The 14,928-nt window shown below is 39.6% G+C and overlaps 1 protein-coding gene across 10 annotated transcripts in view; it reads left to right on the top strand.

The window, feature by feature from the left end:
- The window catches only part of SLTM (SAFB like transcription modulator), a 44,657-nt gene extending 30,292 nt beyond the window's left edge, over positions 1-14,365 (top strand). For 9 of the 10 annotated variants that reach the window (XM_032342688.1, XM_032342685.1, XM_032342683.1 and 6 more), the window contains 12 exons: positions 308-457; positions 676-779; positions 873-1,039; positions 1,535-1,620; positions 1,836-1,999; positions 4,580-4,760; positions 5,478-5,602; positions 6,409-6,579; positions 7,994-8,308; positions 8,420-8,564; positions 11,242-11,402; positions 13,293-14,365. In XM_032342688.1, coding sequence (XP_032198579.1) covers positions 308-457; positions 676-779; positions 873-1,039; positions 1,535-1,620; positions 1,836-1,999; positions 4,580-4,760; positions 5,478-5,602; positions 6,409-6,579; positions 7,994-8,308; positions 8,420-8,564; positions 11,242-11,402; positions 13,293-13,401 — 1,878 coding nt within the window. In that variant the 3' untranslated portion in view covers positions 13,402-14,365. The remainder of the gene's footprint in view (positions 1-307; positions 458-675; positions 780-872; positions 1,040-1,534; positions 1,621-1,835; positions 2,000-4,579; positions 4,761-5,477; positions 5,603-6,408; positions 6,580-7,993; positions 8,309-8,419; positions 8,565-11,241; positions 11,403-13,292) is intronic. The other variant, XM_032342686.1, reaches the window with a different exon arrangement.
- The last annotated feature ends 563 nt before the right edge of the window (positions 14,366-14,928 follow it).

The raw sequence follows: 14,928 nt of genomic DNA, 5'->3' as shown, positions 1-14,928 counted from the left end.
TGCCAATTTCATTGATGTGACTAACTGTTTTGGCTATACATTTGAAAAAATTAATAAGAAAAAATTAGGTTAAATTGCTTTTTGACACTTTAAATTGTTCCCCTGAATATTTACTACATATTTAAAACAAAGTAGATAGTGATCACAAGAATATGAGACAGAATAATATATATCCTAAATTTATCCTTCATTATGAATTTCTGTCTTCTGAGTAGTCATTTTATTTGAATAGTCTTAGTTCTGAAGTTTGATCTTTTTAGAATGTATGTAGTTGTAAAACTTTGTAAAGTGTTACCTTATCTTGTAGGTTCTGAGTGCAAAGGTAGTTACAAATGCTCGAAGTCCTGGGGCAAAGTGCTATGGCATTGTAACTATGTCTTCAAGCACAGAGGTGTCCAGATGTATTGCCCATCTTCATCGCACTGAGCTGCACGGACAGCTGATTTCTGTTGAAAAAGTAAGCTTGCCTAAATGCGTATAAGAGGGAGGTTACTTTGAGGGCCACTAATGCTCAATTTCAAGAGGTTATACCAGTAGGGAGTACAATTTGGTATAATTTTTTAAGTATTTTATTTTTTTACTTCCGTGTTTTCCAGATTTTCTCCTAGAAGCACACTGTTTGTGATCATTAATGTTAACTTACTTTTTTGTTTTGTATCCTATTTAAACCTTCAGGTTAAAGGTGATCCTTCTAAGAAAGAACTGAAGAAAGAAAATGATGAAAAGAGTAGTTCAAGAGGTTCTGGAGACAAAAAAAATATGAGTGATAGAAGTAGCAAGTAAGGATTTATTTTTTTGATAAGCATGTAGACTTTTCTGGGAACCTGATGAAGTAGTTCTCACTGTGTTGTTTTCTTGGGTGGTATGGTCAGGACACAAGCCTCTGTCAAAAAGGAAGAGAAAAGGTCGTCTGAGAAGTGTGAAAAAAAAGAAGGCAAGGAGCCTAAGAAAATAGAAGGTAAAGACGAGAAGAATGATAATGGATCAAGTGGCCAAACTTCAGAATCGATTAAAAAAAGTGAAGAAAAGAAGCGAATAAGTATGCTATGTATCTTTCTTCTCAGTCCCTTTCTAATGCTTTCTACTACTTCATTTTTACAGTGGAAGGGAAGACCTGAGATTGCAGTCCAGAGAAATATTTTAATTTTGTTGTTAGATGTCACTGTGGTAGAAAAGGAGGTCCAGTAGTACTAGTTGTCTTTTTTTCTACCCTTGGGAAACAGATGTATTCTTTTCAGCTGAGCCCCTTTGCTGGAGACCTGGACTGGCAGTAAATGGTCACTGATTTGTAGCTGTTTAACTGAGTTGGGATCTTTTGGTATTGCAGAAAGTATCTATGTTTGTGTGTTGAGTTATTTTTTTAAAACTGGACAAATTACATTCTGATAGAGTTAGTAGGTTCTTTTTTTAAATTTCTTGCACTGGTTGTGAATATCTGGCTATCTAAGAATTCAGCATTTTTACATTACATTTATTGTCTTTTTTAATGAAATGTTTTTTAGGCATTTGTTTATCTACTTTTTTTTCCTCGTAGGTTCCAAGAGTCCAGGACATATGGTAATACTGGACCAAACTAAAGGAGATCATTGTAGGCCATCAAGAAGAGGAAGATACGAGAAAGTAAGTCTCTGGGAGGGATGCTGTGTATTATTTTCCCTGTTTCCAAAAGAAGATGATTTAGTATTATCATTTTTTGCATATTTCTGTTCTTGAAAATCTAAGAGAAATGGAATATCATTACTCATTGAAACTTTTTAAATGACCAGCCTAACTTGAAAACCAAAACCCCAAATTATTTTAACTTCTAGTTCTTTTATAACTTTTTTTTTCTGTAGATTCATGGAAGGAGCAAGGAAAAGGAGAGAGCTAGCCTAGATAAAAAAAGGGACAAAGACTATAGAAGGAAAGACATCTTGCCTTTTGAAAAGATGAAGGAACAAAGACTAAGAGAGCATTTAGTTCGCTTTGAGAGATTGCGACGAGCAATGGAACTTCGAAGGTAGGAAAAGAGTCTATTTTATACTTGTCTTTAACTATAGGTACAAATTTAATGCTAGTTACAAACCAGATTTCTAGAAATTGTATTCCCACAGAAAGCTATTGGCCACTTTTAAATGCAGTAAAACCTAATGATTTCTTAAGTTTGTATAGCATTTTACCATTTACAAATTACCTTTCCAACTGTTACTTCTGTCTCAACTGTTCTTTAAGATTAGGTGTGCCCATTATATAATTGAAAAAATGGAGGCCCAGAGAGGCTAAATGACTCTTCCAATGCCACATAGCTAATGAGTGGCAGAGTCGGGACTCAGACCCAAGTCTTCTGACTCCAAGTCCAATGCTCTTTCCTCTTCTCCTAAGCTGCCGCCATGAAAAACATGACTTTACAGAAAAAAATGATGTTGAGATAAGATAGTGTAAGCTGCAGTGTTCAAAGTAGCATGTCTGCATTTTAGGAAAAATTGATTGTACTTTGGATTAGAGCCCAAGTGAAGGAAGATTCGCCTTCTGAACCTTATTGTGTTCAGGCTCTATCTCAATGCAAGCATTCTCTTTAAAACAAACTGAGACAAACACTTCATTGTTAGTGGCAGTGTCTCAGCAGTTCACCACAAATACCACCATTGCTTTCCTATATCAGTTTTTGGATGCCACTTAAAATATTCTTGTGAAAGTGTTTTTTAATATAAATTTCCAAATATTAACCTATCTCATTGATAGGTTATCTCATGGGATTTTGTCTATTCATTCACAGGAGTGTTAGGAACAACCAGACACATTTCACAGCTCAAATAGTACTGTGATTGCCACATACTTTATTAGAAGGAAATAATTCTGGTGTTACTCAGAACCCATTTTTTCTCTCTTTTTTTTTTTTTTTTTAAGATTTTATTTATTTATTTGACAGAGAGAGATTACAAGTAGGCAGAGAGAGAGAGAGAGATGAGGAAGCAGGCTCCCTGCTGAGCAGAGAGCCCGATGTGGGACTCGATCCCAGGACCCTGAGATCATGACCCGAGCCGAAGGCAGCGGCTTAACCCACTGAGCCACCCAGGCGCCCCTTTCTCTTTTTTTTTTGATGAAGTCCCAGTATTCTGAGATTCCTCTTTATATGATAAGTTAGGATGAGAGAGTAGGATCTACCAGAGCAGTGATTCTTAGGTCTGTCAGAGAAGCACCCCTTTTATATTTAAAAAAAAAAAAAAAAAAAAAAAAAGTCGCAGCATTTTCTTCACTCTGCTGAAAACTAATTGATGCATAATAGGCCTACAAATGCATAATATGCCTTTATAAATAATTTCCAAAAAAAACAATATAATGCCTTAATTCTAACTTAAAGAAGAAATAAAAGCAAATTATAATGAAGCATATATTCCAGATATGAATGTTTAGGCACGACTCTCTAGAAGACCTAATGAAGTAGTCAGATGTTTACAGCCCTCTTTAGACTCAATGAAAATGTGACAGCTACAAATGCAGACTGATATTGGTGTGTCATTTTGGTAAGTCAAATACCAGGAGTGGCATTGACATTACTACCTGATTTCTGAAATGGTGAACAGCTCTTGGTGAAGGTCTTGAAGTATTTTTCCTTTAATTTACATGGAGTTGTATTTCTTGACATTTTAGTTTTTATATAAAAACCATGCCAAAGCAAATAAACCAACCTAACATTTATTAGAAATGAGTCAAGTTTTAGGCTATGATTTTTTTTAAGGTGATTGTGTTTTGTTTTGTTTTAATTACATGAATGTCCATTACGGCATTTGAAAGGTGTAATTGTCGGACAGTTTTTGTGGTGCAGAGCTATTCTGATTTTTGCACGCTTCAAAAGATATTTAGGATCTTGGTTCCCCACTGCCTAAATGCTGCTAACAGCCCCCTTGGTCGTTTGTGATAAAATGCCCCTCAGATTTCCGTGGGTGCAGCACTGAGCCGCTGAGAACCACTGGGTTACTAGAAGACATGCTGGTAGAGTCCATGGAGGGCCTTAGAGTGAGGAGATGACAAAAACGTGACTTCTGGTCCCAATACAGTAACTTCATTGAGTTCAGCAAATATTTGAACTGCCTCCTGACTCAAAGAAGCATGGGCCGGTGAACACTAAGAAATTATATGTAGCAATTTCTATAATTCGTGTTGACGGGTATGATCCCAACTCATCAAAATAAGGTACACCTTGTTTAAGGAGGTAGACCATATACTAGATACTGGAAATTTTCCTCTCAAAAACAGTAGAAGTTGTAGTTTTGGAAATTCATATATGTAGAATATCTCCTTTTTAAAATGTGGATTTACTAATGGGCTATTATGGGATTTTTATTTAAACAGGAATCCTCTAAGAGGTAACTACTCTATAAAATTCAGCTGCTCAGTTGACAGTCTTAATAAATAAGTGACAGCATTGGAATCTGTTTAAAGTTTTCTTTTGAGTTCTCTTTCCAATTACATTAAAACTACTTAGGTTGAGTTGAAGTTTAAAATTGCCAACCTCAAGGAAAAATTCAAACTCAAAAGCTATTCTCTTTCACACAGTGCTAGCATAATTTAAGTATTTCTAAATACTGATTTTTGTTAGACGAAGAGAGATTGCAGAAAGAGAGCGTCGAGAGCGAGAACGCATTAGAATAATTCGCGAACGGGAAGAACGGGAACGCTTACAGAGAGAGAGAGAGCGCCTAGAAATTGAAAGGCAAAAACTAGAGAGAGAGAGAATGGAACGCGAACGCTTGGAAAGGGAACGCATTCGTATTGAACAGGTGCAGTCAGAAAATCTTTTCATCTTAAATAACTGACCTTTTTCAAACCCTGTGATTTTTGCCCTAAAATTTGCTTTACTTGTGGTAAAGCTTCTGTAGAATGAGCTCAGTTAATGAGCATTTATTAAGTGTCCCTGAAAGATAACAATCACTTAGGTGCTAGTTCAAAATACATTTAGTTGTGACTTTGTTCGAGCCAATTGGTAATAACCCGAGCTCTGCAATCATGGCAGCCTAATAGTCTGAGCATAGGACTCTGAGTCCAGAGTAGTTGTAATCCAGGCTCTGTCACTATCCCAGTCTCCGCAAATAATAACTTATTTCCTTACATCGTAGAGTGGGAATGATTTCCCAAGGCTGGAAGGAAATAATGCCTCTCTTTGCAGAACTGTATCCAGGTTTTTAAGAACTTTATATCTAATTCCCTTCAGGTGCTTTTGTTTCAGTCAAATGATGAAACTAAATCTGACCTTCCCCATTACCTGCCAGCTTCCACCACCCAATTTCCGTTATTTTTAATGTTGCAGAACAGTAGCCATAGCCTAGATTACTGATTTCTGAAGTCAATTTTGTGTACGTATTTGTCCCAGGTGTGTGTTTTGCCCGGTGCTTGCCTTTGGTGGTTTCTTAATGACAGGATGAAAACAAGGTTGCGCATGTACTTACCTTATGTTTTCATTTTGCATTGGTTGGTTCTTCCTTCTGTGTTGTCTGAAGGAACGTCGTAAGGAAGCCGAACGTATTGCTCGAGAACGAGAGGAGCTGAGAAGGCAACAGCAGCAGCTTCGTTATGAACAAGAGAAAAGGAATTCTTTGAAACGCCCACGTGATGTAGATCATAGGTAGTTGCCTGCTTTCTTCTTTAACAGCGCGTGCTATCTTAGGCCTTTCAAACTGATTTAAAGCTGATTGGAGGAGTAGCAAGTACAGGCAACCATGCCTGGAATAAAAGGTCATGATCAGTAGGGATGGGAGTGGATCCTGTGCTTGTCAAGTAGGAAGAGTCTGCCCTTTTCCCCTTTCCCTTCCTATTGCCAAATGTTTTTCCATTATGACTGGAAATACTTCACCATCATAGGCTTCAGGGATGGTTCTCACACTCAGACCCATTTTGAGAATTCTGAGAAGGTAGTGCAGATAAATTTGGAGGTTGCAAACTGGGAAGGATTGCATTGTGTGTTTGTGTTCATGCTGCTTAATAGATTTCCAAATGCAGTCATTGAATTTTCTTCATATAAGTTCTGTGAGACTTAATTGATTGTGGTGAGAAATACATGGAATGTATGAATTGTGCTTGGGACTTACCCATCTAACCTTCTGGAAGTTAAGTGTGACTGAAAAAAGTTGTGTACTATGGGTTAGAATTTTATTATAAAATGGTATCTGTCTTTTCCATTTAAAAATTTTAAAACAGACCATTTTTCACCTGTTTTCTCTCCTGTGAAATTCCTCTAACATTACATGACTCTGTGCCATCTGATAGTTAATTCTTTGCTAGTTTGTTCTTGTAACAAAATGTTTTATGTCTTGAGTTTATTAGCCCTCTGTATCCACAGTTCCTAGTATGTGGTATGTATGACTCCCAAGTTAGTGTTGTTGGATTATTATTAAACTAATTTATATAAATGAGCAAATATTTCTCTTCAAGGCGAGATGATCCTTACTGGAGCGAGAGTAAAAAGTTGTCTCTAGATACAGATGCACGATTCAGCCATGGATCTGACTATTCTCGCCAGCAAAACAGATTTAATGACTTTGATCACCGAGAGAGGGGCAGGTTTCCTGAGAGTTCAGCAGTACAGTCTTCATCTTTTGAAAGGTATATAGATATCTTGAAAGTTACTATATTTGGGGGGTCCTGGGTGGCTCCGTAGGTTAAACATCTGCCTTTGGCTCAGGTCTTGATCCCAGGGTCCTGAGATTGAGCCTCATTTTGGGCTCCTCCTTGCTCAGTGGGGAGTCTGTTTCTCCCTTGCCTATCTGCCTCTTCCCCAGCTCATGCACTCTCTTGCTCACTCGCTCTCAAGTAAATAAGATCTTTAAAAAAAAGAAAAAGAAAAAAGATTTAGTTGCATTTGGTGTGTGAGCCTTGCTAATGATAACTTTGGTTCTCTATTAAAATCTTAAGTACTGGGAACCTGGGTGGCTGAGTGGGTTAAGCCTCTGCTTTTGGCTCAGGTTATGATCTCAGAGTCCTGGGATTGAGGCCCGAGTCGGGCTCTCTGCTCGGCGGGGAGCTGGCTTCCCCACAGCCCCAACTCTGCCTGCCTCTCTGCCTACTTGTGACCTCTTTCTCTCTGTCAAATAAATAAATAGAATCTTAAAAAAAAAAATCTTAAGTACTACAGGTCAGATCTGAGTGTTCAGAACAAATCCTGCATTTGGTTTTTGTTGTTATTAATGTAAATGTGATTCAGTATTCAAAATTAGTTTGAGGTCATGAGTTTGAGCCCCATGTCAGGTTATAGAGGTTGCTTAAATAAATAAACCTTGAAAAAAAATTTAGTTTGACAGATCACCATAACAAAGTTAAGTTGATTCGCTTTATCCTCTTAACATTGTTTAAAACTAGGTGGGAATACTGTTAGCTTTTAGCATGGGGTGTGTCTCAGCTGTTGAGAACACTAGAACCTCCTTCATTCAGGCTGGTAGTCACTTGAGTGTTTGATGTTAATTCCTCCCAGATGCTAAACAACAATCTCCATACCAGGCATTTAGAATATAAGTTATTATAATCAACAATTTATTGTAGAATATAAGTTATTATAATCAACAATTTATTGTTGATTATAATAACAACAAGTTACTATAATCAATAAGTTATTATAATCAATCAGTATAAGTTATTATAATCAACAGTTGTGGCTTTTCTGGTGGCTTTGCCTTAAGTTAATTTTTAAAGAAGCTGTGATTTTTCTAAGTTATCCAAGTACAATTACGAATAAGGCCAAGTGGGGCACCTGCGTTGCTCAGTGGGTTAAAACCTCTGCCTTTGACTCAGGTCATGATCCCAGGGTCCTGGGATCAAGCCCCGCATCAGGCTCTCTGCTCAGCAGGGAACCTGCTTCCCTTCCTCTCTCTCTGCCTGCCTCTCTGCTTACTTGTGATCTCTGTCAAATAAATAAAATCTTAAAAAAAATTGTGATTTATTAAAAAAAAAAAAAAAGAAAAGAAAAGAATAAGGCCAAGTAAGTACATCTCAGCCTTTGTTCTTTGTTTTGGATAATCAATAGGCGAGAACGCTTTGTTGGTCAAAGTGAAGGGAAAAAAACACGTCCTACTGCACGAAGAGAAGATCCGGGTTTTGAAAGGTATCCCAAAAATTTCAGTGATTCCAGAAGAAATGAGCCTCCACCACCAAGAAATGAACTTAGGGAAACGGACAGGCGAGAAGTCCGGGGAGAACGAGACGAGAGGAGAACCGTGATCATCCATGACAGGCCTGATATCACTCACCCTAGACATCCTCGAGAAGCAGGGCCGAATCCATCCAGACCCGCCACCTGGAAAAGTGACGGCGGCATGTCCGCCGACAAACGGGAAACAAGGTATCTGTTTAGTTGCCAGGGCCAGCCGGTGGCATAGAAGATACTTGTGTTCAAGGAAAAAGAGGTGTAATAGAGTTTTGATCGAAGATGTCTTCGGGTTTTATTTAACAGAGTTGAAAGGCCGGAACGATCTGGGAGGGAAGTTTCAGGACACAGTGTGAGGGGCGCGCCCCCTGGCAATCGCAGTAATGCGTCGGGCTACGGAAACAGAGAGGGAGACAGGGGCGTGATCACGGACCGAGGAAGTGGAACACAGGTAAATGCTTAAGGATGTATTGTCACCTCTTCAGGAATAAATTCCCCGGATTTACCATTTTGATGGTCTAGATTAGTTAGAACGATTGGGAGGCGAGCTCTTAAAAAAGCTCTTAGTATTTTTCATATTTTTACTGTCAGTAATTGAACATTAATAGTCCAAAGAAGTAGGATGCTAGCCCTGAAATTCTTATGCCATTTTTCTTAAAATTCCTGCTCAAATTTGAGCATTGTTAAATTTTGTAGATGAGCCTTCTTAGAGATGAAGGTTTTATTTCCTTTTAAGAAATTGAGGCTTTTAGATTAGCAGGGAAAACTTTGACTTCAACTGTGTTTCTCTCACTTTTAACTTTTTTTTTAAGATTTTATTTATTCATTTGACAGAGACAGTGAGAGCAGAAACACAAGCAGGGGAAGTGGGAGAGGTAGAAGCAGTTCCTGCCAAGCAGGGAGCCTGATGTGCATGCAGCTCGATCCCAGGACCTCGGGATCATGACCTGAGCCCCGAGGGCAGACGCTAAGCAAATGTGCGACCCAGGTGCCCCCCTCTTTTTTTTAAATACTCTCCTAGTGGGGCGCCTAGGTGGCTCAGTGGGTTAAGCCTCTGCCTTCGGCTCAGGTCATGATCTCAGGGTCCTGGGATCGAGTCCCGCATCGGGCTCTCTGCTCAGCGGGGAGCCTGCTTCCCTCTCTCTTTCTCTCTCTGCCTGCCTCTCTGACTGCTTGTGATCTCTCTCTGTCAAATAAATAAAATCTTTAAAAATAAATAAATAAATACTCTCCTAGTTAATTAAGTAGCTTAGAATGTAGAACTGAGATAAAATTTTTGTCTCTTTTTTGTTCTTTTAATTCTAAAGGTAGGTGAGTGGAATAGTTCATATTTTTTAATTGCTTTTTATTCTTGCGACACTTTATTGACTTGAATATTTTGTAAGTTAATAAAGTATCTTCATCTCTTAGCAACTCAGATGAGCCAAAACCTTTTTTACCTAATCTGAAAGCATTCTGTTGATGAAATACTGGCATATTAGTTGACAGTGGCATAAATGGAATATCTTTTTAAATTATATACAACAAAGAATTCTGAAGTGTGTTTGTGGTTTGTGTGTGTGTCCATCCTCCAACCTGATGGTACTCTAATGCTTTGTCTTGTGTTTGAATACCTGTTAGATTTTATAGCAATATTTTTTACTGGAGTTTTTTTAATCCCTTGGCATACTAGCTAATACCACTATACATTTTCCATTTCATCTGAAGCATTCATGAAACAGATTTGGGCCTGATGGCATTATTAGCTTTCCTGTTTCTAATAAATAGAAAGTTAGTAGATTTTTTTTTTTTAAGATTTTATTTATTTATTTATTTGACAGACAGAGATCACAAGTAGGCAGAGAGGCAGACAGCGGGGGAAGCAGGGTCCCCACTGAGCAGAGAGCCTGATGTGGGGCTCGATCCCAGGACCGTGAGATCATGACCCGAGCCGAAGGCAGAGGCTCAACCCACTGAGCCACCCAGGCGCCCCGAGAGTTAGTAAATATTATCAGTAGGTCAATTAGTTCATTGAGCTCTTTATCCTGAGCAGAACTTTTTTTTTTTTTTAAAGATTTTATTTATTTATTTGACAGAGAAATCACAATTAGGCAGAGAGGCAGGCAGAGAGAGGGGGAGAAGCAGGCTCCCTGCTGAGCAGAGAGCCTGACGTGGGGCTCGATCCCAGCACCCTGGGATCATGACCTGAGCAGAAGGCAGAGGCCCAGCCCACTGAGCCACCCAGGTGCCCCTCCTGAGCAGAACTTTTAAGACAGGTTCTGTAATGCAGACATTCTGCCTTAGTTGGGGTAAAAACTCATAGATTGGCCTTTGCATTCCGATGTGCATTTAGAAGAGGTATCCTGAGGAGGAGATCTTGCTCCTACCTTGAAAATGCTGTTTTTTGTTTTGCCAGTATCATCTCTCTGTAGAGTACCTTCAGCTTTTCTGTTGACTAAGTATCATCACTTAGTCTGCTGTCCTTGGACCCTTCGTTCTATGGCTTTTGTCTCCTTACGTTCATTACTCTCTTTCATAGTCATGTATGTAAGACCTTGTAAGAGTCATAGCAGCAATGAGTCCTGTGTGAAATAGGACAACTCCCATGTTTGTGTTGTTTGCATGTCGATCTTACATTTACCCTCATTTGTCTTAACTGTTTTACCTTCTCACGTATCTGTTGATCCAGGCACTGTACACACACAGATCTAGAAATACTCAAAAGTCAGAAAGTACGTGCATGCTGAAAGGTATGGAAATAGTAGTTACATTGCTCCCATACCCTACCCTGAAGCCTGAGCAGCTTCTCAGTACCAAACAGGTAGAAATGCTTTCCATGTGCTGTGGTATTATTCAACCTTCTTTTCTTCTCAAACACCTTACTGGTTTGTTTAGGACATTAAGTGCACACCGGCATAAGTGAATCGCCGTGAGGCTGCAGGTGTTATGACTACTTTTTTTTTTTTTAATTAACATATAATGTATTATTAGCCCCAGGAGTACAGGTCTGTAAATCGTCAGGCTTATACACTTCACAGCACTCACCATAGCACATACCCTCCCCAATGTCCATAACCCCACCACCTTGTCCCTACCCACCTCCCCCTCACAACCCTCATCAACTTTACTTTTAATATGTAATTCTTTAGCACTACCCTGAGGAACGACATGTGGTTGAACGCCATGGACGGGACACAAGTGGACCAAGGAAAGAGTGGCATGGTCCACCTTCTCAAGGGCCTGGCTATCACGATGCAAGGCGAATGGGTGATGGCCGGACAGGAGCAGGCATGATAAGCCAACACACGAGGTAAGTACTCAGTTAAGACTTCACTGCAACCATTCATCCAAACCTTTATCCTTCTTTAAAGGGCAGTATAGTTTCTGAGAGATTGAATCGCAACTAGTAACAGCCCTACTTCTTCCAACACATTTCCCCATATTAACCCCAGATCTCCCAGAGATTATATGCTGGGCAGCGGATGTTAATTTGTTAGTTGATATTCTTCATTGTAAGTTCATCGATTGGCATTCTGCCATAGGGATTGAGATACAGGGATGTGTGTGCATCAGAATCTAGTAGATGGAGAGCACTAACTTCACGTCGGAACGATCATCTTGTTCACTACTTGGCACTACTAAAGTCTTCGAATGGAAGAGAAGACTGAAAGTACATTCTGCTCCCTTCCTTCTCCAATAGCTCTAATAAAACTGTTGGATATTTCACTAACCCAAAGCCTGTTCGTATTCTCAGAGGCGAGCTTTATCTTTGCTGTGTACCAACATCCATCGTGGCCCCTCAGCCAGCAAGTCTTTGGTCTCTCCCTCTCTTCTGTGCCCTCTGTCTTTCCCATTCCCCTGTCTTAGAAGAGGGGGCGGGCTTGCTGATCCGACTTACTGCTTTGCTGTGGTCGGTTCTGCTGTCAGACTTGAGTGAGTGTTTATTGTATCTGTGCCTGCGTGGCCTCATCACTCATTCTGTCTTTGGTTTCAAAGGTTACCAGTGCCTTTTTTCTGGATACATCTGTATTCCTTTATTTTCAGCTGTCAGTCTCCTTGGTGGTTAAGCACTGTTGCTCACTGTGGCTTCTCTTTTTCGGCCGGGGGGTGGGGGGGTGGGGGGGTGGGGACCCTTCTCCGTTTTCTCAGGCATCTGACTTTCTTTCTGCCCCTTTGGATTTCCTTTGCTGGCTCCTTCAGATAGTTGAACTTGAGACACTGCTCTTGATATTTAGCTCTATATTATGATCTTTATGTAAATGCTTTGCCGGCTGCATAAATTCTGACGAAGTCATTCCTGTCCTGATTCAGTCCTTCATGTTCTGTGTGTTTCCGCCAGCTTCTTTTAATTTGCCAGTGCCACTGTGCATCTTGTTCACCCAGACTGGGCCTCATCTTTTATCTCCCTCCACTCCTAGCCTAAATTTCTAAATGTGGTTCCATTTAAGAAAAATAGTTGCAATAGCTATGCCATCTTCCTCATTTCAGTGTTTTATCTTCTCTGTTACTCTTAAAAAATTTAACTATTTATTAGAACTGTGTTGTTGTACCATTATTTGCTCCAAAGCCAGTGAGCTGCCTCTCTGGTCACAGATCTAACCTGCCTTCCTCAGCCAGGGATTCAGACCTTTAATGTTGTCTGATTTTACTCTCCTTAAGCTGCTTCACCATGAGTTTATCTCCCAAATTGGTTGTAGGGTGTTTTGATGGGTCTTTTTTCCTGTGTTGCTCATTATTACCTACTACGTTGCTGTTAAACATATTAAAAAAAAAAATCCATCCTCCTCCAAAAGAACTCCAGAAACAATTCTGTGGTGATGTCCTCTAGTTCAGAGGTTCAAATTCCTAGCTGATGCCGATGCTCCTGATCTGGGGATCACACTCAGAGCCTCTGCTCCAGTCCATTCATGGTGCATCTCATCATTTGGCTCACTATGAAGTGAGAGTGCCCAAGTTCAAATCCTTGTTCCACCATTTATTAGCTGTGATCTTGGGCAAGTTGCCTAACCACCAGATGCCAGTTGCTTTATCAGGAAAGTGGGGTTAGTAATGGTCCTTACCTCACAGGACTGTTGAAAAGTGTAACTTATTTAATATGGGTAAATTACAAAGAACCGTGCGTGGTAAATGATAAGCACTTAATAAGTAGTAGCTGTAATTCTTTTGTTCTTGACAATTTTTTCTTTTAAACCTTTTTCAGTAATGCATCCCCAATTAATAGAATTGTACAAATCAGTGGTAATTCCATGCCAAGAGGAAGTGGCTCCGGATTTAAGCCTTTTAAGGGTGGACCTCCACGACGATTCTGAGAATTAGCTCTCTGCCATGGTTTCAAGATAATTTATTGAAATCTCCTGTAAACTTTACTTGACTACTTATGAAGAGGACCTCTGACTTGCTTGAGAGTTCTGTCAGACTTTTCTTTTTTTCTCATTTTTTAAAATTTAACATGATTGCTTTTCTCAATTTTGGAGAAGATGTTTAAATAGTTCCGTTGTAACTTTTACTAGTTTTGTGTATCATTCAACTTTTTTTCTTCCAGCACCGAAACACATTTGAAAAGATGGAATCCAAACCATTTTGTTTAACGCTGTGTGAATATAAAGAGTAGTTTGCAGGTGTGTGGTCGTAGTTTCATTTGCAGCATTAGCTCTGTGGTGTCAGGCTCTAGAGTTCCTTCTTGTTACCAAGCGTTTTCAGCCTCCATTTTGAAGGCTGTCTAAGCTTAAAAAAGTCTGCTGTCTAATTTTTAGAGAATAAGATTGTTCCTTGCATTTCTGAGTATTATGTAACCTATTTTTGCAGAAGGTACTGTTACATTAAGTGCATCTGTGTATCCTGGTTTAAAAAAAAATGTACTCTTTTTTGAAATAAACCTTCATATTCTGTATAGTTGCTAAAGCGTTGAGAACCTTTTTAACTGTAAAATGAGAGCTGATTTTCAGGTTAGTGTAGCAGCACACTTGTTCGGGTTTGCATGGTATGAAACCAAATAGATTCATGAAACCTTGGCCATGAGGTTTGTATCACTTGAGGTTTTTAGACTGAGTTGTGCAGGTAAGTGCACTTTTTTAGGTAATCTGCACTGTTTGGTGGATAAATTCCATCTCTGGGAATTGTGTGGGTACTAATGTTTCCATGTTCCCAACTATGTTGAGAACTGGAAAAAAACAAACCCAGGTTCTAGCTTGGTGAATCAGTTGGGTTTTGTAAATACTTGTATGTGGGAAGGCATTGTTGTCTTTTTGTGAAAATAAAAATCCACACCTGGAAGTGTATGTGTCTTTGTTTCCAGCTCTTTAGGTGTTAGTCCTCCAGCCCTTTCTGCAGTTAAACCCAAAGGAAGTGCCTAGGTTTAGAGCTATGAAGGCAGTCTTTCGGGCTTCGTTTTTGGAAATAAATCTCACTTTGATTTTCACTTCAGTAGCTGGGTAGTACGCTCTGGTGACGTGTTGGCGAGTTAACCACTAATCTTACAGCTTTTTTTTTAAAAGGCATCTTTTCTAGGAAAGCCCTTCGATGTAAATTCTGAATGCTACCTCTTAAAGCCTCCCTATTCCTTCCTATAAATCAGTGATGAATAACCCAAATGGTCTAGATTCTTGCATATTTGAGCAGTCTGGATGCTTGTATAAAGCGAAAGATTGGGAATAAGGGATCACCCTGAGGCCACCTTTTGATTTGAGAAGTAGTCTTTGTAGGAGTTCCTGTAAATGTCCACGGGTGGGCACAGTCGGGTTCGTGAGATGACTCAGACCCCTGAGTGGCATGCGCAGCCACCGTGCTCTGCTCTTTGGCCTTTTGGGGAACTGGCGCTTCTGTATTGGTCTGGGTTT

Source organism: Mustela erminea, chromosome 5 (genome assembly GCF_009829155.1).
Source record: "Mustela erminea isolate mMusErm1 chromosome 5, mMusErm1.Pri, whole genome shotgun sequence".
NCBI classification, from domain to species: Eukaryota; Metazoa; Chordata; class Mammalia; order Carnivora; family Mustelidae; genus Mustela; species Mustela erminea.
The sequence above is the reverse complement of the archived record's forward strand: the minus strand, read 5'-3'. Positions and strand labels throughout refer to the sequence as shown.